At 40.3% G+C, this 24,803-nt stretch overlaps 1 protein-coding gene across 3 annotated transcripts in view; it reads right to left on the bottom strand.

The window, feature by feature from the left end:
• Positions 1 to 4,666: 4,666 nt before the first annotated feature.
• LOC101466848 (enhancer of polycomb homolog 1) overlaps positions 4,667 to 24,803 on the bottom strand; it is a 37,831-nt gene continuing 17,694 nt past the window's right edge. For 2 of the 3 annotated variants that reach the window (XM_004565550.4, XM_004565549.4), the window contains 13 exons: positions 21,709 to 21,868; positions 16,511 to 16,656; positions 16,108 to 16,314; positions 15,829 to 15,977; positions 15,484 to 15,631; positions 15,001 to 15,165; positions 13,368 to 13,457; positions 12,949 to 13,097; positions 12,353 to 12,798; positions 9,312 to 9,430; positions 9,047 to 9,182; positions 7,744 to 8,119; positions 4,667 to 6,894 (listed from right to left, as the gene is read on the bottom strand). In XM_004565550.4, coding sequence (XP_004565607.2) covers positions 6,822 to 6,894; positions 7,744 to 8,119; positions 9,047 to 9,182; positions 9,312 to 9,430; positions 12,353 to 12,798; positions 12,949 to 13,097; positions 13,368 to 13,457; positions 15,001 to 15,165; positions 15,484 to 15,631; positions 15,829 to 15,977; positions 16,108 to 16,314; positions 16,511 to 16,656; positions 21,709 to 21,808 — 2,304 coding nt within the window. In that variant the 5' untranslated portion in view covers positions 21,809 to 21,868 and the 3' untranslated portion in view covers positions 4,667 to 6,821. The remainder of the gene's footprint in view (positions 6,895 to 7,743; positions 8,120 to 9,046; positions 9,183 to 9,311; positions 9,431 to 12,352; positions 12,799 to 12,948; positions 13,098 to 13,367; positions 13,458 to 15,000; positions 15,166 to 15,483; positions 15,632 to 15,828; positions 15,978 to 16,107; positions 16,315 to 16,510; positions 16,657 to 21,708; positions 21,869 to 24,803) is intronic. The other variant, XM_023153651.3, reaches the window with a different exon arrangement.

The raw sequence follows: 24,803 nt of genomic DNA, 5'->3' as shown, positions 1-24,803 counted from the left end.
AGACTTTCGTTACCAGCATTTGTTGACTGGAACTGGAAACATAACAAAAAAAATAGAAACATCCTCAGAGTGATGCTGAAAAAAGTAATCAATGGATTTGTTTCTTGTAAATTAGCTTTAAAAGCTCACTAAAAAAGGTTCAGTTGATCCAAAACACCACAGCGAGAGTGCTAACAGAGACTCGAAAGGAGGATTGTCTTCTTTTCCTTCTCTTCATTTTGGACCCTTCAAATCTTGAAGCACTTCACTGTCAAACTATAAATTAGCAACTTAATGTAAGGAACCTCACATGTGGTTCCTTGAGTTTCTTAATTGGAGGCAGACGCTTGGATTCAGGAGACAGACGCTGTCTCTAGTTTTAAGAATAGGCTTAAAAACGTTCCTGTTTATAAAGCTTATATTTAGAGCTGGATCAAATGAGAATGAACGACCAACCTGGTTTGATCCGAGCTTTCTAGCTTCCTACTGTCGCCACTCGCAGTCTGAACATTCAGGTTGTCTCTTTACTGTATGATCAAATTTTTATCAACTGAAAAGAAATAAGAAATAAGGAGGAAGTTGGATCTGAAACTAGCCTGCATTAGCCCAGGAGTGTCAAACTACATTGTTGGCCCACTTTGATCTCAAGTGGGTCAGATTGGTGAAATCCCCCCTTCTGAAAAAGAAAGGCAACTTCAAAAATGCTGCAGTGGCAAAGAGAAAAAGTCTGTCAGCACAAATTACAGAAAAGTACTGAGACTGTCCTGTAATTATAAAACAACAAGTTTGTTATAAGTCACAGAAAATATCCATTTGCTTTTATTGTTGTAAAAAGCTGATAGTGAAAAAACAGGAAACTTTATGTTATTTAATTGTTTATCTGTTACTTAATTGCTTTGGTGTAGTAAGAATGGCTGTGGGAGAAGTCTCTATCAGCAGGAAGAATTTATTTCCTCCTTTACTTCTTCCAAAGCCGTCCAGTGGGCCAAATTAGACTCTTCTGGGTCCAATTCTGGCCCCTTGGCCTTATGTTTGACACCCCTGCAGTAGACTATTCTTAGAATAAAATTAGCACTGGCTTCACACAATGGACCAATCTGAGTACGTCCTGTGCCTTTATCCTCAAGCTGAAATGAATCTTTTTGTGCAAACTTGCACTAACCTCTTCTCACAGATAAAGCCAGCCTCCCACTAACATCCCGACTCTTTGCCTTTCCATTCTTTCACTTTTATTTCTCTGCATTTTGCTGAACCTGTGCATTAAAACTTTGATTTCAGCCACATTAACCACTTTCAGCGCATTTACTTTGAACTAAAAGCGAAATCGGCAGCACTTTTCCGAGACCCAGTATCAGGTCACGTCCCTAAAACTGTCTTGCATTTACACTTCATCACTTTCTATCTTTTTGAAACAAGCAATTACAGGAGAAAGATCTAAATATGATCAAGTCAGTCGCACAGCAAAGGCAATCTCTCTCTGGGAGTTAGACTCCGCTGTGCTCATTTACTTTGCAGCTCTTATCGACTTTGCTTTTCCCTCTCTAAGAAGTAGAATTTACATTTAAATGTCATCGCTTATCCTGCCCAAATTGCTGCAGTGAATAGAAGCCACGAGTAAACAGCAACACTATGTCTGGATGGCCTCTTTTTCTTTTTTTTGCAGGGGAAAATAAATGTATGTTTGCCCAAACTTTGATTTAAAAACTGTGTGTGTGCTGCAGTACTTTTCCGTGCGTTTTAGTTGTGAGCCACCTTGATGTGGAAAAAAACCCAGTGAAAAACACTTCATGACCTACGCTCACTACACCCACTCACGCTGCTTTATTTTCAGCTTTAAACACCAAAACACGGCTCAGGGTCCTCTGCCTGTTATTCAGTCAATGAATAAAAGGGACACACGTGGGCATGAGGCACAAAGAGGAGAACTAAACCGGTTCATCAGGGTACAGTCACCTTACAGTAAATGCAGCGGTTTGGGGAGGGTGGATACCTGTAAAGCTGGCTGTTACTTTTAGAGGAACTGAAGACTTGAACCACAGTTTGTGTGATCAGAAGAAAAGTGGAATTAAAAGCTGTTACAATTATAACGTCGGGGCTCTGCTGCACAGGTAGGGTGAAGTTTTAGGTGATTATGAGGGGGCTCAGAGGAAAGCTCAACACAGACACAAGTCAGCTGATATGGTCTGGATATCTGAGCAGGATTCATGCTGGAAGGCTCTAAGGTGAGGAGGCCCAGCAGCAGTTATTCCTCTCAGCTGGGTCTGTATTTCACTAGAAGAGGAGGCTGAAAGGAGGGCGATCTGGGCATCTCTGCTCAGATAATTTTGCTTGGGTTTATGTCAGCTGAAGCCAGTTCTCTAAGACAGGCCTAACAGACCCTGGTGGTGTCAAATCATAAACCCTAAACCAGATGGAAGAGAGGTCAGGGTCAGTCACTACTGGGTGCTGTGGTGTTGTCTTGAAATCTGAGGAAATCTCCACCATCTGTAAACCTCTCTGTGACTCACAGACGCCATGTTTGGAACTCAAACCTCCCCCAGGTAATATTTGCCCTGAGGGATGATGTTATGGCATCATTGAGAGAGATCTGGCTGTTTGTTAAAAAGCAGGATTACTCTAATGAGGGTGCATGTTTTTACCCAAAACTAATCAGGTCATCTTTACTGGCTAAAACTAACCAGTGAGTAAAAGTGAAAGAGAAAATAATTCAGCAAGTGTTAAAAAAAAAGCCAAACAAACTGTAAAACGGTCTCACGGGGGCAGGAATCAGCATCTCCTGGCTGACGAACCTGTGCTGCCACGCTTCCAGCCTCCTGCTGCAGGCTTTGCAGGTCTTTGACAGAGGGCCATAGAGGACTGCAGCGGCTGCTGCGTCAGAGCATCGCTGCCAAAGGACGACGCAGGAGACGGTAAACTGAACAGCAACATATAGTGTCCCAGGATGATAACATGGTGCAGCTTCAGCTTGAAAAAAAAGGGAAAGGTGGCTTCACGTTCTGCAGTCGCAACATTAAAACTATGGATTATAGCTCAATAATACATAAGGGAACAGAGTGACACTCCTCTTATTCTGCTACACAATAGATAGTAAAAATATATATGTAGACATTTTACAGGTTGGATTATTTTCGTCCCTTCACTTTTTCCTCTTGTACAAACCAAAATGGATAAATGTCACCAGCGACTTCTTAGAGGAAGAGGAATTGATCTTTTTTTAATTTAATATTAATTTCTGAGTGAATCTTTTTGAAAAGTGTTTAATGAAAAATATATCATATTAAGGCTCATGTCACTGCAGGCTGCTACTGTGCAAGCATTTTGAAAACTAGCTTTATGCATTTTAAAGTTGTATCACTTAAACACTTTAATGAAAGTGCTGAGTCAGCAGTTTCATAAACCACTGGCTATAAAATGTGTGGAAGGAGCAGCTGCCAGCCTTCTTCCAGCTGCAGCAGGGGTGTCAAACATAAAGCCTCTGGGCCAGAATCGGCCAGGCCAAGACTCCAATCCGGCCCACTGGACATCTTTAGAAAATGTAAAATGAGTTTGACATCCATGATCAAAGGGATAAATATAGCAGGACACTTTACTAATCCTTCTCATGAAACTGGATCAAGTAGCTGAAGCGGGAGTATTCAATGTTTCCATTTTTATATCATAATGTCATAACATATAATGATCATTTAAACCCAATTCTGCAGAAGTCATTGGTTAAAGCAAGTTAACCGCCTCTCATTATGTAGCTGAATGAAACTATTTTTAATGGAAAAAAGAAAAATAAGAATATCACCTTAAGAACTCATTTTTAGTCCAAATTCCTTTTAAAAACAATCAGTTTCTGGTGCCATGGTAATAAAAGTCTCAAGTTTAAAGATTATATCCTTATGACAGGATATGATTGAGGACAGTCAAACTTCAGTTTTCCAACTCTTTCCAGTCCTTCGATAGCTCCAACACCACCGTGCTGGTGCTACTTAATCATCCCACATTTCACCAGTTTACGAACATACGTAGTGTTTTCAGCTACACAAAAATCAGTGGGAAGAAATTCACAGTAGACTGCATCTGTGGGCTGCCAGTAACAAGCCCCTCAGAGATGCTTTCTGTAAGGCCAAACGAGAAGTTTGCATCGCCCTGGATCACTAAAAACATCAGCAGAATTCATCCCCAGTCTTTGATTATCACATAAGATTAGCTGTTGGTTAGGATTTGTTTACTGCCAGCAGTAAAACACTAAACCACAGCAGTAGAAAGACTACAAAGTGGTCATAACTTTAACTTCACCACTACCACGTGCTGCATTTAGGGATGATGAATGCCCCCAGCAACTTCTGCAGTCTGTTGGCAAACAAGAGTTTAAGTAAAACATCTCAGTTATAAAAACTTGTTTCAAAGTAAATAATACAAATCAGTTCTTGCGGCAGCTTCACAGCCCACACTTTGGAACCCACTGAATCTACACTACTTTAAACAAAGGAAAAAGTCGGGTTGCTCTTTAGTTCTTTCTCTCAGGGTGTTCATCTAGTTTGCATGAGGAATTGGACGGTTCATTAAATGTTCACACGTAGGAGGATTACACAGTTTGTCTTGTCCGGCCCACCTGAGATCAAATTTGGCTCCTAAACTGAAGCTTCTTCACACAAAGACGCAACGAAACCATTAAAGTAACAAAAACAAAGGAGACATGTTGGTCGAAACACATAATGCCCTGGATTTTTATTTCATTTTGTGACAATTCAAGAGGATTCTTAAGTCTTTCCCATGTGTGTGAGTGTGTGTGGTGGAAGGGTTTACAAAAACAAAAGGGAAACAAAAAAATCATGAATCAACTGGGCCATTGGAATGGGCATTGGGCTTGTGGTACAGACAAAGAAAAACTACACGTAGCCTTGTTCAGTACCAAACTCTTCACAGAAGAGAGTGATTTTTTTTGTTTTATTGATTTTTTTTAAAAGTTTTTTTTTTTCTTTTTTCCCAAATGAAGGCACCCGATAACTTGTGGTTCATGGCCTTTCAGCCTTCTGGAGTTTTTAAAAGTAGAGAAAACTGTTTCATTTCTTTTTTTTCTTCTCTCAATTGATACATGTTCCTTATTATACAGAAGCTGGAATGATAATAAATGTCAGTTACTGCATTTTTTTTTTTAAAATTACTCCCTTATAGTTTCTTTTTTTTTTCAGAACAAGTAACAAAAGAATGAAGTCTTTCATGGGAAAATAAAGGAGAAGGGAGATACAAAAATATTTGTTTAAAAAAAAAAAAAAAAATGGTAAAGGGAGGGGGATTATCCTTTAGAGAAAACTAAAAGTTACTAAGGCCATCTGGTAGAAACCAGACGCCAAAAATCATACAAAAGCAGCATTAATTAAAAAAAGAAAAAATTATAATATATAGTGCTTAGATAAGTCAGAAGCAGCAAAGTCTTCTGGGAAAGTCTTCATCCCCATTGTTTTGTTACTTGTCTCAGGAATAACATATGTATGGAAGAGCTTTGTGGAGACTGATTTACCCACTGACAAACTGATGCCTACAAACAAACAAAAGCCCCTTTCAGACATTTCAATTAATCTGACGGCATCTGAACGTGTTGGCGTCTCAGTGACATTCACTGGCCACTTTAGCTCGTCTGATTGCGTTAAGTCACGTCAACGAATGAGCTCGCACTAGATCGCATCTGTTAGCGATTCCCCTGCGTCTCTGAGCTGCGTTACACAACAATAACATTTCATCTTTGATTTAGATTTGAAACTAGACTAAAACATTTATCTATGATGTATTTTAGCTGCTCCTGATTCAGAAAAGCCCTCGGCTTGTGTGCAAGGGGCAGGTGGGTACAGCACAGTCAGCAGCACCCACAGATCTTGGTCAAAGAAACATTCAGAAGCGCGGGCTGCACCTCACACAATACTAATCACCACAAATGTAATAAGTTCTTGGTACGCGTGGCAACCACAGCAGCCCCCCCGGGTGTGTGTGAGTGAATTCTGAACGACAGTGCCGTCAATTTAAGAGACTGATTGAGCCGAATGCTTCACATCACGTCTGAAAAGGGCTAAATACACATCTACTGCCCTGTGCCTGAATCTTTAACAAACACACGTCTGCGTGGATTTAAACAGACACATGGGAACACCCAACAAAAACGGGTGAGCCCCCGGCCATGTTCACAACATCCAAAAAGGAAGGAGAAAAAAAAAAAAAATAGTGGGGACTTCTTTTTTGTATAAATCTACCTAAACACTTACTACAGCACAGGGAACTGATGAAGGATACAGTGTATTTAAAAAAAAAAATAAAAAATTTAATGAATGTGGGGGGGAAAACCTCTGTAAACACGGCACAATAAATAGATCAAACAGCAGGTTCCGCACCATGCATGTGATGACATACATTTTTCTGTGGTATAACTTTCACACCCCATACTCGCACCAGTTGCAGTTTGTCGTTTTCTCTTTTTAATTTTAATTTTGAATTTTTTTTTTAATATCGAGTGCAAAACATCACAAATGAACAATTCTGTATTCAAGTAATGTTATATACAAGAAGGGTGGGGAGAGGGGTATTACAAATATGCAGTACTGTACATATAATTGCCATATTAAGAATTTACAGAGATCTCCTATTAACAGTAACAAATGGGGGGGAATTGTACGAGACGAGCATTGCAATTAAGTCCCAAACTGTTGCTATGGAAACCCAGCCTTGCCGTGCTCAGTCCGCCACCACTTGCATTCATGACTAACGAATGATGCATAGCACCTTAAAAAAAAAACAAAAAAAAACACAAAAACAAAAAAAAGAAAACAATGGAGTCACGTTTCCTCAGAGCGGTGTATGAGAGGCTACGTAACCTCCATGGCCACTGTGTTGTCCGTTAGACTGTTCAGTGCTGGCTTGTCTTGTTCATGATTCTCCCTGAGGGCAAAAATGGAAACTGTTAGCACAGACAGGCTAGCATAAACCTGTTACTTCAGTTGTCTTAAAATTAAGCACAACAGGCCTGATTTAAGGCCAAACAATATCTTTACTCATGTTTCTACAAACTATAAAAAACAACAGATAAAATCTAAATGTGCTACATTTCTAAATAAAAGCCCAGAAGTAAGTGTTTTATAGCGATTAGACACGTTATTCTTGAGTAAGATGTAGGTGAAAGGTGCCGCCAAAGACATTTTCAGGTTGGATCTATAAGGTAAACATTGACAGGGAAGTAATGTCCGGAGCTCAGATTGGATGCGTACTGAGATGTTTATGACTATGTTTTTTTATCTTAACTACGCACATCCATAAATTTTGTGACAACATCTTGCACAGCTGCTCTCACATTGGTTTTGGACAGATTTTCATCAGACACATGAAAAGATGGCACAGGTAGCAAACCTTTTAGCAAGCAGTCCTATGCTTTATATACAAAAGTAAAGTCTCTTCTTTTTTGGTCTAACATGTCATCCCTGGAATATATCTCAAGCAGACAAACCGTTTGTCACAGAGCAGAATGACTAGACAATGTGAAAGCTGGACAGCTAAACTACAAACTGAGCTCACAAGAACATGTAAACTTTGAGAGCTGCCAACTCTGCTGGTAACTCAGTAGGTTCATAACATACACATTCAAGAGTGTTCCATGTTGGACATGGCTGCTTTGAGTAAAAGGTAATAAATTAAAAGGATTAATGTTGACGTTTTCCTGTGTGCTATTCAGCTAGGTACGGCCTTCTGTTTGGAACATCACTTCACCCCTCGAGTGTTTTCAGTTTTCCTTACCTGGGCACTATGTCCAGCGGCGAGGCCGAGGCTGTAGTGACCTTGGGTTTCTGACAGTTGGCGGCTGCTGCGTGGGCGAGCTTTAAGGCGGATGTAGACATGGTGGTGCTCAGTGTCCGGGATGTGGGGATGCGCTTGGTGGCGGGAACACTCAGCCGTAGGTTGTTGTTATTTCCCAGCAGGACCTGAGTGGTGGTGTTAGTGGTAGTTGTGTTGGCAGGGTGAGTGGTGCCATTGTTGTTACTGGTAGCAGATGTGGAGCTGGTGGTGGTGGTACAGGGGTGGAGCGAAGCAGGTGTCGTTGTAGCAGTGGGAGGAGCCGGGGTGGCAGGGGACGGGGACGCTGTGCTCGAGAGGTGCAAGCCCTTGTAGACACCTGAAGTGGGTGGAGTGGGATGGGGGTGGTGTTGGAATAAACAGGATTTGGAGAAGAAGTTTTAATTATCACCTGATTTTTTTTTTTTTTTTTTTTTTTTAAACCTGCTCCTGTTCTGAATTTGAAGCACTGAATTTGCACAGCAATTTGAAGTTGAGTACACAAAGTTTCAAAGCAGCTTTTTCCCTCCCTTCAAAGTGTGAATCATAATCCTTAAAAAATGAGGTACTGTAGATGTGCACACAGGTTTCAAAGCCTAACTTAACAGAAACTTTAATTTAAAAAACTTTGACAAGGAAAAGTTTTTAATCTGCTGCGTGGCAGAAGAAAATGTACAAGCAGGAGGTTTTTTTTTCCCCTTTTCACCAAATCAGTATTCAAAGAAAAAGTCACTGATTATCAGACTTCAGGTTGCAGGAGTTTGATCTGTGAAGGACACCTTGGTGCCCCGCTTCCATCTCCAGATTAATGAAAATCTAAATTCCCTTTTGTCACTTTTCTTGGTTATCTAGCAAACACTCCTCCGTGAAGCGGCATCAGTCGTTGGGGTGCTGCTGGTGCAGGTTTTGTTGAACTTTCATTGTGCTGCCATCTGCTCTTTTGTGTTGATGAGTATTGAGGGCGTTAGTACTATGATTACTTTTGTCCCTTTGTTTGCTTTGTCTTGACTTCACTGTCACTGTACTTTAACAATTTGGTAAAGTGGACTTTTCATTTTAATAGTGCTGTTGTAAAATAAATGAAAAAAATTAATCAATTTGGTTTTAATTTCAACATATAACTAGAATTAGAATCAATAAGTAAACAATTTTGGGATCATCAATACCAATATACCTTTGTTAAATTCGACAATAGTGATTACAACATGAGCCTTCAAAGCTAAGAGGCTATTGGTCAAACCAGTGGTTGTGTGGGAAGCCGTTATACCTGAGGGGGAGAGGACGCCATTGACTCCTGGTCCTAGCTCCTCCTTGGTTTTCAGAGCCAGCAGTTGGTCGGCGGTCACGAGGGCCGAGGCGGCAAACTGAGCACTGGCCTGGTCCAATGTATTTGTCAGGGTCTGCTAGGAGACCAAGAGTAACAAGTTTACATGATTTGAAGATTACGGGGGGATCAATCAAAAAGTATATATTATATAAATATATAAATTCAGATCACTGTCTGCTGCTGTACAGTTGATCTGCACGCTGACCTGTGTGCTGTTGGCAGTGGTGGCGCTGTTGGCTTGCTGTTGCTGGACTTGCTCCAGCTGCTGTTTGTGCATCAGGGACAGCTGCTCCTGATGCTGCTGGTACTGTTCAACTGTGAAAGCTGAGAGAAACAAAAACAGTGTTACAAATTCCCAATCATAAAACAGACAGATCTTTTGACACAAAGAATATTTGAGCTAAGTGGTGGCAGGTTGGCATTAAACCTTAAACCCAGGTCAAGATACCCACCACATGATGCATACGGAGCCTTTCAGATACACTGGCCATGACACATTGTGCCTAATGTATTGCCACCAACTTTCTATCTTCCCAAGAAGATAGAAAGTTGGTCAAATATTTGTTTTCAACTTTCTATCTTCTTGGGAAGATAGAAAGTTGGTCAAATATTTGTTTTCAACTGCTTTTGGATGAATAAAAACCATATTTGGGAAAGAAAAGTAAGCTGCTCCAACAGTCTGAATCAAACAGCAACACACAGACAACAACTCTGTCAACTCACACCCACTCAATATGCCTCGTTTGATAAGTCAGCAGGGAAGCAAACAACAGTGAGTACAACAAAGGCCAAAGACTTCAGTCACGAAGGAGCATCTTCAGTCTTGGATTTTACTGTTATGCTGCAGACCTTACTGCAAACTGTGCTCATGAATAAATGAATGACCGAACCAGAAACCAATTCACTATGAACAAAGCAAAACCACTACATGGTTTCCTGAATTATTTTTAACACTTTTTGGGCACCAGTGAGTTTTTAGTGATGCAATGCATTCTAAGGTCAGACCAATGTTTGGTAATGAGTACATCCATTTACTCTCCAGGTGGCTTTTGTACTACAATAAAACATTCCAGCTTTGATTCTTTCAGTTTTGAGTATATGTGGTAGGAAAAGAAATCGCTTTGGCCATATTCAGGTAAACTTAGGGTACTCCAGAAAATATATTCTCAGATTTCCTGCCTGAAAACTGAGGTTTACTACAAAGCAAGATTATACAGTTAACAAGTTTAGAGACGGAGTTCTTAATGTCACAGGTGGCTGTCTCAACCAGGCTAAATCCCTACAGAAACAAAAGTATCAGTTGAGCCATATGTCATGAACGCCAGCAAATAAAGCCCTGCCAGGCACAACAGCATAAAATGTGCACCCAATAAATGCATGAATGCGTTTTCATACTTGGTCCTAATTAGCTGCCAAGCCCATTTGCATTGGATCAAATTAGTCTATTTATAGGATGTTTTTAGTGGAAAAACTCAAGTCAGTATTTAATCTGAAGTGATATCCATATCTACGGCTACAGGACAGCTGATTAATAGATTTAAACTGATTAAGTTAGATATTAATGGCATCAATAGGATTGGCATTGCAAATTAAATACACCAGGGGAAATCATTCCGTTTTAAGGTGAAGAGTAAAATATGCCTCTAAGCAAACGTGCAGTTTCTGAAATAGAAAGCCTGAGTCAATGTCAAACTCCTTCATGAAACCAGTCATATCTGACATTTTAGGTGTTGTAGAGCCAAAGAAAACCTGAACATGTTTTTGTGGATATTTCATCCACCCTAGTATTTGAATCAAAGTTTTTTAGCTGTAGATAACATGGCCATAAGTTCTTCTTCATTAGTGTTTGAACTGAAAAGTTCTCATCTCATGTTTTAAAGGCATTATGTGCATCAGTGCATTATTGATGTATCCATTCCCTGTGTGCTTTTCACTTCTCAGTTTCATAAGATCCACAATCTGCGTACATCTCCAAGTCACAGCTCGTCCTGTGGCATTACCTCCATCTGGAGCACGTGTCATTTTTATTTCTTGAACTCCAACACCGTGTAATTTAATCAAAAATCAACTACTTAAACAACAAGTGCAGCTGTCACATTTGCTCATACACAATACATATTAGTAGAGTTTCTTGAAAGATCCATGTTAATTATATCAGTCTTTCAGGTTCTCACTGAACCTTTTCTGGAAAAATCAATAAGCAGCTTGTTTTTTCATGCACATCAAAACAAGTTGCAGCAATATTAAGACACCCGCCGCCTGACTGCCCTCACAGTAAAACCACCGGGGACCTGTGGCATTTCGTCTCTTCGTCAAATCCATGCATGTCATGAATTCATTTATGAAATCCTGCTTTAACTGACACCTTAAGGAATGAAAGGTAGATTGTATTCATACAATGTTACCCCCAAAGCAACAGCTGTTCTAAATAAACAAAAAAATAAAATATATAGGAATTCTTGCTATTTTAGCACAGCCACAAAACAAGGAATTCTGATGAAAATCTAGGAAATTAAAAGCTGCAAACATTCGATTAAAAATCAACCACACTTGGACATGTGTCCTGAACAAGCCAGCTGGCGACTCACTTTGTCACCGTTACTTTTTCAAACTCTCCAAGCGAACGGCATCCATGACTGTCATACCACTGAAAGTGCTCTTACTTTAAATGTTTAGTCATTAGTAACGAGAACCTTCCTGCTGGCCTACTCCCAACTCCATTGCTTTGGATTGCAAATTGGAAGACAGTCTTTGTTCCGCTCTCAACTTGAGGACCATGCTATCCTGAAAATGCAATAGGATGAGAGCTAGTTCAAGCACTGACATGCCAAAACTACTGAGGACTACCATTTAGTTTGTGCAGACCTTATTAAGTCTGGCTTTGCTTCCTTTTCGCCCTAACATATACCTAGCCCAGCCCTGACAGCAAAACCCGCCACAATAAATAAAAATATGGGAGAAAAATTGCATCCTGAGCTCGAGCAGCTGAGAGTTTTATACAAGTGGAATTCTTGAAACCACAGAGGGATTAAAAGGACATGTCACCTTTGCTTTACTTTCCAGACCGAGAGCCATCTTTATACTGCCTGATGAAAAACTGCCAATTACAAACAAACCACTATATAGCTAACAATATCTAACACTAACTAGCTGGTATCTTACCGTCTCCATGGGTATAAGTTATGAAACCAACACAGCCCAAAGAGAACACAACAGTGTCTGTCTACAGTCAGATAAGCCACCTACCAGCAACGGGTGTGGGTGCAGGGACAACCCTCCCTGGACGTTGGGAGCCAAAGGGTTGCCCTCCGGTGGTGGAGGCCGAGAGTGGGCGCTTCAGGCTTCGGCTCAGCCTCCTGAATAGAGGGTGGGCATTGTCCAGCTCATGTAGTGGTAGTGTCCGTGGTCTAAAGTGCCTCCATCGGCACGACTTTATATTCAACAGTATCTGACTGAGGTCCGTGGAAGTGGGGGAGGATGGGGAAAGAGAGGAACTGAAGGAGGAACTTCTTTCCGAGGTATTTGTTTCTGAGGTACTGGCAAACTTGTCGGTGGCCGGTGCGCGTGAAGTAGTTGCAGGAGTAGGAGAAGGAGGAGGAGGAGGAGATTGAGGAACAGGCAGGTCAAGCATGTCTGGATCCAGTCCATGGAAAATGTTGTCAAAGTCTGTGTATGCTCTGTCCAGCAACACCCTGAGAGAAAAAGAGGGAGAAAAGGGTTTAACAACTAAAAGTGATAAGTTTAGCTGATTTTGCTTTGTAGATATCTACACAGATGAGACAGACGAGCACAGAATGTAAAGCTGGATTCAAATGCCAGCACTTTGCAGTAAGTGAACTCACCTGCCGCCTCGTCCCACGCGCCGTCGAGCCATGCCCAGGCATCGTCGTGGCATGGTGACTGTGGTGAGACTGTAGCGAAAGCGAGCTTCTGCCAAACCACCCTCCCATTGTCCACACCACGGCCAGCTACCCACCCGATCTTGACGAGCCTACGAAGACAGACAGGACACTTAAGTTCACCTTTTCCACTCATTCTTGCAGGTCTCTGGGTTCAATACATCTGACCTGTGCAGTTTAGAATCAATCTGCAATCTCATCAGTGAACTACATGCCCCAATGTATTGACTTCAGTACTGGATAGCATTGTTCAAGTTATGTTTACAACATAGTAAGGGTTTCCTTAAACATGTAATACTAATTTTCATTATTCCTTACAGACAACTAAGGTATTCTAAGGAACAAAAGGTAATGTTCCTTACAGCATAGTACTGGCAGCCTGCCTTCCTGCGAAAGGCATAGGCACCATCTGGGTCGTTCTCCTCCTCTGCTTCTGATGAGCCTGAGTGCAGCTGTGGATGAGAGATGTCAGAGGTCAGCGTAAGGTCAGCTGAAGAGCAGAAGTTATAGTACTGAAGCCAGAAGCCTTTTTAATTTTTTTTTTTTTTTTTTTTTTTTTTTTAAATAAAACATGGTTTGGCAATTTTGAGAAGATTGTTGAAGACAAAGGGCAGAGTTTAGCAGCGGTAGTGGAGACAAGAAGAGGCCGTAGTGCACAGCCAAGTGGCTGCACAGACAAGAGGGAACAGTTTCCAGTATGTGTTGTACTTCATAATTAAGCAACAGAAGACAGATGATGTCTTTTTACACTATTCAAAAAAACCCCAAAACAAAACAAAAAAACAAAACAGTTTTTTTTAAACAGTGAATAAATCAATTTTCTGAGAGTGGAGGATTATTTCTGTAGTCTCATTTTGCCCCAAACTCAATAGATTGGGGCAAAATGTAACATCTTTTCACAGAGTACTTCCTCAAACTTTAAAATGAAAAACAAATGGAAAAAATAAAGGTGGAGGAGAACGAGGTCATCTAGTACAAAGCAAGGACCCGACTTGGAGTTTGACTTTCTCTGTCACAGCATGTCTGCGAGTGCAGACGTGTATGATGAGGGCCCAGGCGGCAGCACACCTCCACTCCCTCAGGAGGCCTACACAGTAGCCAAAGGGCAAGCAAAAAGACAAAACTGGCTGCAAACTGTCACACACTACCCAAAATGGACCAGGTGAGAGACACTGATCTGGAAACAGAGGGAACTGCAGGCAGCCAATGAGAATCCTTTTGAGTTTTATTCCCTAAGGACTTCTGTTTTTTAAATTAAAGCCCAGATTCACTCAAGCTGAACTGAGTACTGAAACAGCTTTTATGCAGGTTTACCCTGATATTTTTTCCTCCCCTTTCAATGATTATAAAATGAGTCTGGCTGTGCCTATGACAGCAGCAATAGGCTCCAGCCCCCAGTGACCCTGCAGGTTCTACAGTGAAGCAATTGCCTGGCAGTGATTCAAATCTTTCAGTTTGAGTTTAGATCCTAAAAATAATTTTCAAGTATATAAATCTTTGATTTAAATCATAGCCCTCTTTAGCATCCTTTGGGTTCTGTACCTACACAACTCCCTATCGATTTTTTCTATTAAGCACCAAACAATATGCAGCCAGAAAAACATATTTTCTGGTATCTGATCAGTTTTCAGGTAGAGGAAGAAAAAGAAAAAAAAGAAAAAAAAGAAAATAAAAGCTTAATACAGACAGGTGCCCCCCCCCAATTCTTCCTGCTGTGTAAAAACCTTACCTGTTCTTTTGGCTTTGTAGCTAATGAACCTTATCGCAGCATAACAGCTGCTGCCACTTTGTAAAAAAAAAAAAAAAATAATAATAATAATACTATTTCAAAACCATGCAAACTGGAAATAACCCAGTGGCACCATGCAAAAAGTCAAACTACAGGGAAAAAAAATGTTGTGTAAAGAATTCCTCTGAGGAAAAAGTCCCAAGCTTGATCTGCGTAACATGCTTGGCTTTACATGAATGAACGCATTTGCTTAAGCGTGCAGGTACCTGGGAAAAGGGCTCATCATCCGAGCTGGGGAAGTCGTACTGGTTTAGGTCCTTGGCGTTGAAGACAACCGGACCTGTATGGTGGGGTGTGCCTGATGATGGTGGCAGCACCTTCGGCTTCTTCTCATACTTCCTTTTCTGCCGGGGAACTTCTGTCTTCTCAGGCTACAAGAGGGAGAGCGGCCAAACTTAATGACACTGCAGAGGCACTTTAAAGTACACCCTTTAGAGACCGCAGCCCAAGGGCAGCCTTTTATCTTGCGCAGTGTTCCTCTTAAAAGACTCATTATATTAACTTTTCATACCACCATTTTCATTTTCCTTCTTGGTTGCATTTTAAGCAGGTCAGTGGTTTAAAAACACGACTTGCAACAATGCCACTGACCCTTCAATTCTGGATATAAGCAACTTTAACTAATTCATCAGATGTTTTTTTTCCCCCTTTGTCTTTTTTGTAAGACAAATTTTTTCCTACGGGCTCACCTTGGACTTGTAGTCCTTGAGGTCCATATGGTCCTGGTGTCGGTACTGGTTGGTGAGTGGGACCAGGGGGATGATTTGTGGTCTCACCAGTGCCCTTTCAGCCAGAACTTCTGCCATAACCTCACCACCAAAGTCTGACATGACATTTCTGGATGAAAAGGAGAGGATAACTCCATAAATCTAAAGGTGAGGCATTTCAAAGTCGTTTAATTTGGCACAAGTCCACAAAAAAAAAAAAAAAAAAAAAAAAAAAAAAAAGTAGTAACAAGTGAATAAGAATCTGCTATCAAGGTGCTTTAACTTATGTAGCAACGTCCTGTGGGTGCAACTTCGAGACTGGCTTACCTCTTCTCAAAAATCTCCAGTGTGAGGTGCAGTAGCTCTCGCTTGCTCTTCTCCCTCCTCTTGATCATTTCCAGGATTGTGACGGCTCGGCTGAGATCTCTGCGAAGCTTCAGCATCTTCTCGTACGAGGCCTCGTCGTTTTTACGGTTCTAAGATGTGAAGCGAAATTTACAATAAACAGGGATAAGAAATAAAAACAATCCCCAAAAGCAACACTGATTGTATAGGACTGCAGAAATGCAGAACTAAAAATTAGCAACAGTAATTGAGAGCACCAACCTTCCTAGTTTGCATCTTCTCAGTGCGTCGTCGGAAGGCCACGTAAGGGTCACTGGTGCTTGAGCCGTCCCGTTTCTCCTGCTTGACGGTGGGGATGAGGGAGTTGGCTTTGCTGTTTTTCCTCTTGCGGCTCCAGTAGTCAAAGACCTCTTTAATGAGCTCATCATCCTCTTTCAGCAGCAGTTTGGCCTCAGGAAGACTCACAGCCTGCGAGGGCAACAAAGGAGATAAATACAATCACGTTAGAGAGCAGTGAGGGTGACAAATCTGACACTGCCTGCCATCAGTGGCTTCAAGTCAGTGTTAGTAACTAATGCAGTCTTAAAAAGTTCTTTAATCGGTGAATCTCACTTTGGAACAAACCTGATGAATTTGTCTGCAAAACATTTTTTACACTTCTAACCTGCTGTCCACTGCCTTTCTCCAGCCGGTCAATCATTTCCTCAAACTGCAGGTAGCTGATCTCCATCTTCTTTTTCAGCTTGTTGACAAAGGCCTCATCATCTGAGTCCAGGTCGTAATCCGGCTGCTCTGTGTCCAAGCTGAAAGCTGCATGAGGGAGGCGACAAATAAATAAATACGTTTATTTTTATTTAACTACAAGGAACGATACAAAGCATTTAGATTGTTTCTGGACAAGTTCACACAAGCTTGCTTTGGTCTCACTAAAACATACAGACAAGATGCAGGTAACATGGACTCATTCCACTCATTTGGTTCAGCATCTGTTTGGATTCCAAACAATTCTTACTGTTTATTCTAATGCTGAAAAAAAAGAGTTTTGTACAGGGGAATATAACCAATTATTATTATGGCCCAAGCAGCAACAAAACACCTGCTGCATAAAATATATAATCCAAAATTAAAGCGTTAACGAGAATAAATGAGTGTTCAGCAGCTGTTGGACATGAAGGCTGGGGATGCACTGGATGATTATCAGGCTTAATTACACCAGATTTGCCATTTCAGACAACTGGAAGGAAGGGCTGTCTGGAGACCGAGTGGAACCAATGAACAGTAAAGATTATCTGGGTGTTTGTTGTAGAGTGTTGACACAGTGCGTTACGCCTACTGCTCCCTTTTCCCACCTCAAATTTTTAGGCCAATCTGTTATATGCCATTTAAACATCAGTATCACCGAAGCAGTTTCCATTCAGAAAGCACTACGAGGATGCAACCCTAAAGCCATGTGGCATCTGAACCGCCCTGATGTACAGGATGCAGGCATCAACCAATGACCTTAAGTAACCATAAACATTGCTTTTGTCCAAAATGTGCGTTTATGACAGTAAACCATTTTTAATCCGAGGCGGCCATAAAACTGCTTCGAAAACCTGCATCGAAGCAACGCCCTGACCAATTGAGAGCCAAAGCAGAAAGATACCCGTGTACCACTTAAAGTGGACATGAAACACTGCATGTATAAAGTCTAAGTTACACCATGGATCCCTGCTCCTAAAAACAGACACTGATTTAACATTGTCTGTAAAGCTTTTAAGAAATGCTTAAAGGTTTTTAAACATGTTAAGCACAATCTTGTGCCATTACAGAACAGCAGAAAGTGGTTCTTCCTTGTTTGGCTAGCTGCATTGAAACATGGAAGTCTGTTTATTGTTAGCCTGTTTGAGTCACCAGACAGACAGACACACACGAAAAGTAACTTCCCAGGTAAGTATGTAGCAATTCAAACATCATCTTACCAGGGATGTTACTGGAAAAACGATTATTGATGTTGCTGGTAAGCCTTGAAGTGGTCTGGACTGAATCCTTTAGCAGGCTAAGCCACATGGTTGACACTAGGGCTGCCACAAACGATTATTTTGATAGTCGACTAGTCACCGATTATTTTTGCGATTAGTCGACTAATCAGATCATCATCCATTAGACATAAAACTACAGCTTATTGCACCAGCAGCATCTGCTCTTATATAACTATCATTAGCTTACAGCTTTAAGTGTTTAAGGTCTGTGCTAACTAAAAATAAAGACAAGATGATAGTTTATTAAATTTTAATGAAATCTGCAGATTGTTTCGGTAAAGTTTAATAAACTCCTTGCTATCTAAAATATAACAGGACACCGGAGTATATTCTCCAGCATCTCACACTTCTGATAATCAGCTGTCTGCTTGACGTTTATTCAGCTGTGTAAAAACTATAACTTTAATCTCAGACAAACTGATTTACTCAGGAACAAATAAAATACTAAAAAAAAAAAAAAAGCCAAACAATAACATTTTAAGTTATCTAAGTGACTCATATATATTTAACCTGAGTAGCGAAAGACAGCGGTGGGTTTGAAAACGATTTGCGGGGAGTCCGGTGTTCTCACGGCGCTAGTGAGCCTAGCCCCCGGCTCGCTAACGAGCTAGTGGGTAACAGATGTCTCCGAAAACGTCGGAGCGCTTTTGAAAATATGTGGTGTCCTGATAAACTGAGCAGATATTTGAGGTTTACACAGTTTAACATATTTTCTCGCCTGAAAATATGTTAAACGTTTATTTTGTGACCCAGAAAGAATAATAAGAGTAACATTAAAACTAACTAGCTGCCGCCATTGTTGGAAACTGCGCTGGGCCGCGCTATGAATTCTGGGACACAGCTGCTTCTTCTTCTTCTTCTTCGGGGTTTAACGGTAGCTGACATCCTTGTACATGCAATGCTGCCATCTTCTGTTTCAGTCCGTTATTACACTCTTAAATCCTGCCACTTATTCCTGCGTCTTTTGTGATCGTACAAAGTTTCAAACGACGCGTCGACTATTAAATCAGTCGTCGACGATTTTGATAGTCGACGTAATCGTGACTAGTCGACAAATCGTGGCAGCCCTAGTTGACACCCTAGCTTGATCTTACTGATCTAATTCTGGGCTCTCAGGAGGGCCACAAATGCACCACAGCTTCACAAAGAAAATGAATACAAAAAAAGTCATTTTGAGTTCATTAACAACAGAATCTGAAGCGAATTTTTTGCATTCTTGTAGTTTGTTTAAAGCCAAGGAGTCTCATCTCAGACGTTCAAATAACCACATTTATTTTGCCTGAGACCTCACAGCCAGCAGCATTTATGCAGGCGCATCCGCCAAAATCAAATTAAAACATCTATGCTAACTGAACTTATACCTGCAGAACAAAATGTGTAGATCAAAGTATTTGCAGTTTCAGCTTTAAAATGAAACCCTCACTTCAGATTTAATTACACCAATTCACTTTCATCTTGAGATGCCAATTAAGCACAATAGATGGGCTAGATGGTTATTGAAGAGTAAAAAGGCAAATTCACTTTCACCAGCCAGGGCCATTAATTTGAACATTTTTAACATTCAGCATCTTTTCACACCACTGACTTAAATATATAAAAGGTTTTTATATGCATGGAAAATGGCAGGCCTGCTTTTGTAGAATTTTAGATACTTTTGTATAAACACTAAACTTTCAAGACTAAGACTGATGCAAACTGGGTTTTCTACTTGTTTCAACCCATCCAAGCCTCAGACTAATTTCAAGGTTTTCTCTAACTAGACAAAACATGTCATTTGATAACATTGTATGTTTCAGGTAGGGCTGGGCCATATTATACCGTTCACGGTAATACCGGTATAATGTTAGGCAACGATAGGAAAATGAAATATCGCGATAGAATGGGAGTAAAACGCGCATGCGCAGTGCCTTTGTTTTCATACGCACATGGCCGATTGTTGAGTGAAACAGATGAACCAGAATTGGTTTGTAAAAATGGTGCAACTTCCGTGATGTGGAACTGGTTTGGTGTTTGTCCGTCAGATACACAACAAAGCACATTTTTTTGCAGAACATGCAAGCGGCCGTTGTTATTGTCATATTTGTCGGACTAAGATGCTCTTAAATCTGGGAGTAATCTGGGTCCTAAACTCCGTATTCTTCAGGTCAAACAACACTGCAGCATCACTTAGAGTTAAAAACTGTCTAAATTCTTTCATCTTTAATAAAACGATCAGCATTGCTGCTTTACCAGGTGTAACTATAAAGTTTAACTTCCAGGCATCCATGAAAACAAAAGTTATTACATTTAACGGAGTTAGAAGTTAGCAGGAAGCTAGCGGAAGTTAGCTCGCTAGTTACCTAAGCATGATATTGCATGTTCTGACTGAGAGATTTCTGAAAAAAATCAAACGTACAGCTCTGCTATCACTTCCAACATAAATGAAGACAGGAAACTAAACAGCAGTGACGTTTGTAGGGTTACTGAAGTTGGGCTAGCTGGTATATAATGATGTGCTACGTGATCGCTAGCGACACAGCTATGTTAGCATAACATAAACAGTGAAGCTGGAGGACGAACACTAACACTTTTCCACTTATAAAAGTTAACGTGAAGGTTCTTCATGGTTAGAGACAAATGCAATCGCATGGCAGGATGCTGTAAACGGACCAAACGTCAGTCAGGAGAACAACTGAGATAATCCATCCACAATACGAGGTTAGTCATTAATATACTGCAACAACATGGGAATAGAGCAGCTACCAGAGAATTCAACATTAATGAATCAATGGTACAGAAGTGGAGGAAGCAAGAAGAATGAGTTTAATAAAGTTTGATTTATCTGACTGCTTTGTTTCGCTTAATGTGCCTTATAATCCCGTGCACCTTATGGTCCGAAAAATGCACACTGCAGTTTAATGTTGCAAAGCACCTCTTTTTAACCATATAACTATATTATACGTGGTTATGCTCAGGATATGTCAGCCCATTTCTACTGGAAATGCCTTTTGGTTAAACTTTCAGCAAGGAATTTGCATTTGCACTGTTACATTTTTATAAAGCTTTAATGTACATAAAAACCAGCTTCTTGTTTAAGTGAAAATAAATGGAAGGTTGTCTTTTTGCGCTAGTAATGTTGTGGAGTTGTATTTTGTCTCGCATCAATTATATCGTCGGTTATATCGTTATCGCAAATTTTCAAATATATATCGTGATAAATATTTTTGGCCATATCGCCCTGCTCTAGTTTCAGGTACAGCAAATTGCTTTTCTTTTGAGAAACAATCACAGCAAACCACTTGTGACGCAGCCATGGTTACTAAACGAAGCCATGTAGCAACATAATTTCCTCCAATTTCACTACTGGAACAGGCAATCTCGAGTTATATAGAAAAACATGACAACTTCAAGTTAACAAAGCTTAATGCCAATAAAAATGATAAAAGATCTCAATCACCTAAACTGGCTGGGATTTTACACTCTAAGTAGCAGCCAACTTTCTACTTTATTAAGTGGCTTGCTTTCAATACAGGATATATTTAAATGTCAGTTCAGGTCACCTTTCCCCCCTTGCTTCTTGGAAAAACTCTAGGGCTACAGAGCTGAGGGGAAAGTAAATCTAATAACATGAGTGACAATTTTCAAATTAGAAAAGCAAGTAACACTGATGTGAAGTGTTCAACTCATTGCAGCGTATAATCTTTGCTCAGCAAGCCCCCACGTGTCATTTAACACATTTGAAATAAATGAAGGGAACGCCATTATAGGCTAATGAAAACAACTGGGGCCCCTAATCTGCTACATCACACTCATTTTCTCTGCTTTCTGCATCACAAACTTTCCATTAGAGAAGCCCACTTACGCTGTATGTGAATTAGCTGCTTTGGCATCTTGAAGTCTCCAGGGTAGAGGGAATCGTAATAGGTGATGTTGCTCTCCGCCTCCGGTACTGGGATGACCATGTTGTCCCGCTTCTCGCCATAGACCTGCTGTGCCGAGATGGCCCGCTGGAGATGGTGTTCCTAAAAGAAACACGGAGACTAGGTGAGGATGATGTCCTCTTCAAAACAAAACATAGCAAAGTACTTTTCTTGAAATCAGCAGGCTGATATGAAGGCAAGAGACAGAATATCAATGCTGATGCTTTGTAAACATTGTCAAAAACAACTATCAACCGATATGATCGCCGAGCTGAAGGACAGACATGTCGAGTTAGGTTTAAGGACATTTTAAAGTTTTGTTTTTGTTTTAACTGTAAAATTTCATTCTTAGAATGCTTTGACGATGATAAAATAAAATATTAGGTTAATTTAAAAAACAAAAACAAAACTCATGACGTCAGCAGAAAGAATGCTTTGTGCCAGATTTGGCAACGAGTTAATTTGCTTGTACCTTGCTAGGCAAACACACAGTATTAAATTAACTATAGAATAGAAATCCATACCCAGTGGATTGCGTCTAATCAGACTTCAGCTTCTGTGATACTTAACCTAACTTTAAAAATTCTGATATAGCCAGCAGATATTCAGGCAAGAATTTCTGCTTCTGTTTGCAAACTCCTAATGTGATGGCCAGTACCAGACTCAAATGGAAAGAACTAAACATCTCATCTAATGCCTACAGAATTTAGATGCAGAAGTTGTTCATAGAAATTAGACTATTTACATTTTAAAAATATCAACATTGGTATGGGTCAAGCGATAGTATGGTCACGTAATACTCTCATATGCATAATTATAACCTGACCTTGCTTGTCCAGGGATTGTCAAATACAAGGGAAACAACTTCAGTCGATCATCTCATTCAAGCATATTTTAACCAACAGATCCCTCCATAAATACTCTTAAATACTTATTTGTATACATCATTCAAAGCTAAGCACGAAAAATATTGAACAACAAACTTGCGACCAGTGCGTGTATTACTTAAAATAAAATGTGATATCCTTTACACACAGAGCTGTGCAATCAAATTTTAATTGAAATTACATTTAGTCTTCATGGGAATAGCAAAAACAAGATAATCAAAACTATCACTGTGCCATAACACTTGCAATAATTGTCTTGTTTTCCCTTTAAACACGTCCTTTACTTTTGACCCAAGTCCAAAACAAACTTTCCAGACTTGGAGATTCTGTTAATTTGAATTCACCCTTGTGATTCAAATGGAGGGGAAAGTAAAGCCAAGGAAATCTGCTTAAATAAAAGTATCCAGACCAAAATAATTGCAATTTTTTTCCTGTAATTAAGACACCCCAAGACCACATTAAAAATACACATGAATTTGGACAACTGCAGTAATATTCTCTTGCATGCAGGCATTACTGGAAATTCTCAGTGTGGTATGGTTTGGGCTAGCAGGTTATGCACGAGAGTAAGCCAACCCCAGCTACTGGCACAGTCTTTGTACTTGGGAACTGACAGGTTAAAGTTCGACCAACATCCAAATGAACTGGTTTAATTCTAAAACGCACTTCTATCAGGCGATATCTAGAAAAGCTGAAAGCTGGGGTGACTGTAAAGAACTTGTAACCCTGCAAACTGAGTTCCAGGAGGAAACCAGACATGCACAAGCTCCAAAAATGACAAAACAAACACTTCTTGAACACAGCTAACTGTCAGTCTTGTACACAGCTCAGTATCAACATAACCATCAGTGCCTGCTCATGCTTACTTTGTTGGAAAAGTTGATCAAAGACTAAAGACATTTCCTGTTTATTTTTAGTTTGATGTCAGCTCCACTGAATGAGTACAGCTTATTCAGTGATGAATATGTTTTACATACATTCAAAATGCAAGCCAGTTTAAAAACATTGGCAACAGTTAGTAGTGAAGTGAAATGCATCAGGAAAAAACAGGTCACCAAATAAGTTTAAATGATTATTATTACCTGTGTGTCTTTAAATCACTAGCCAAACATTATGTGAAAAGAACTGAAGACAACTCCTCACAAAGGATTTGTTTTGGTGCTTTTGTTTTTTCAAACTTGACTGCTACTACAAGCCTTTATTGTAATATGGACTTAGAGAAATACGCTCTGCACAAATTAAAATGAAAATAAACAATGAAACTCACACTGGAAACTAATTCAAACTAAATTTAACCAAAAACAAAAATTCAAACATATAAAACACATATGTAGTTTGGATCCTAATAAAAACAAGAAATAACAATTTGGCTCTAGAAGTACAAGTTTTAGCTAAACGATCCAATCATTATCTTGAGAGCAGAAATGGAGGCTAACAACATTTTTTGCCTCATGGCAGGTAAATAAGAGATGGAAGCCTACTGCTGCCAAGATTGCAAGCTTGCTGAGGGAATAAGGCGGAAAGCAGGAAGGCAGGCAGATAGGCTGCAGGACTGACTAACTGGTTTGTTGGCGGGCTGTTTGTCTGAAGAGTCGGAGCTGCAGAGCCTTTGGCCCAGAGCCGGGCACCAAGCCACTGGCAGGCATTTTGTCGTACAACAGCTCTCCGGAGAGAGGGTGTGTTTATCGTTTTCCCCACGGCTGTCAGACATACAAGAGTAGTTTTGGGGGGGGGGGGGGGGGGGGGGGGGTATTAATAGCCAGAGAAGGTTGGTAAAGTAAGTGAATGAGTCAGTAACTGGTCCATTATTCAAAGCAACTGAACTTTGTCTGTTGCAAAAAAAAATCCCTAATAAGTCCGTTACCGTTGTATAATCACATTTATCCTAGCTTAGATGGGCTTTGGGAAGGAATAAATGCACCAAATCTGTGATAACATGCTACCACAAGTGCATTTGTTTTTACGTGACTGCACAAAAAAATGTTCATGAAGACAATGAAGGGCTGGGCTACTTTAAATGATGCTTTGGTATTTGTAATTCTGGTCATTTACATAATAGTTAAATTTGAGTAAATGAACCCGGCTTAAAAAGGTTTTTATTTTATCTGTTTTTCTGCATTTTAACACCTTGTTTTTGGTTCTGATCATTT

This window comes from Maylandia zebra, linkage group LG18 (assembly GCF_041146795.1).
Source record: "Maylandia zebra isolate NMK-2024a linkage group LG18, Mzebra_GT3a, whole genome shotgun sequence".
NCBI classification, from domain to species: domain Eukaryota; kingdom Metazoa; phylum Chordata; class Actinopteri; order Cichliformes; family Cichlidae; genus Maylandia; species Maylandia zebra.
This window is presented reverse-complemented; position numbering and strand designations above follow the sequence as displayed.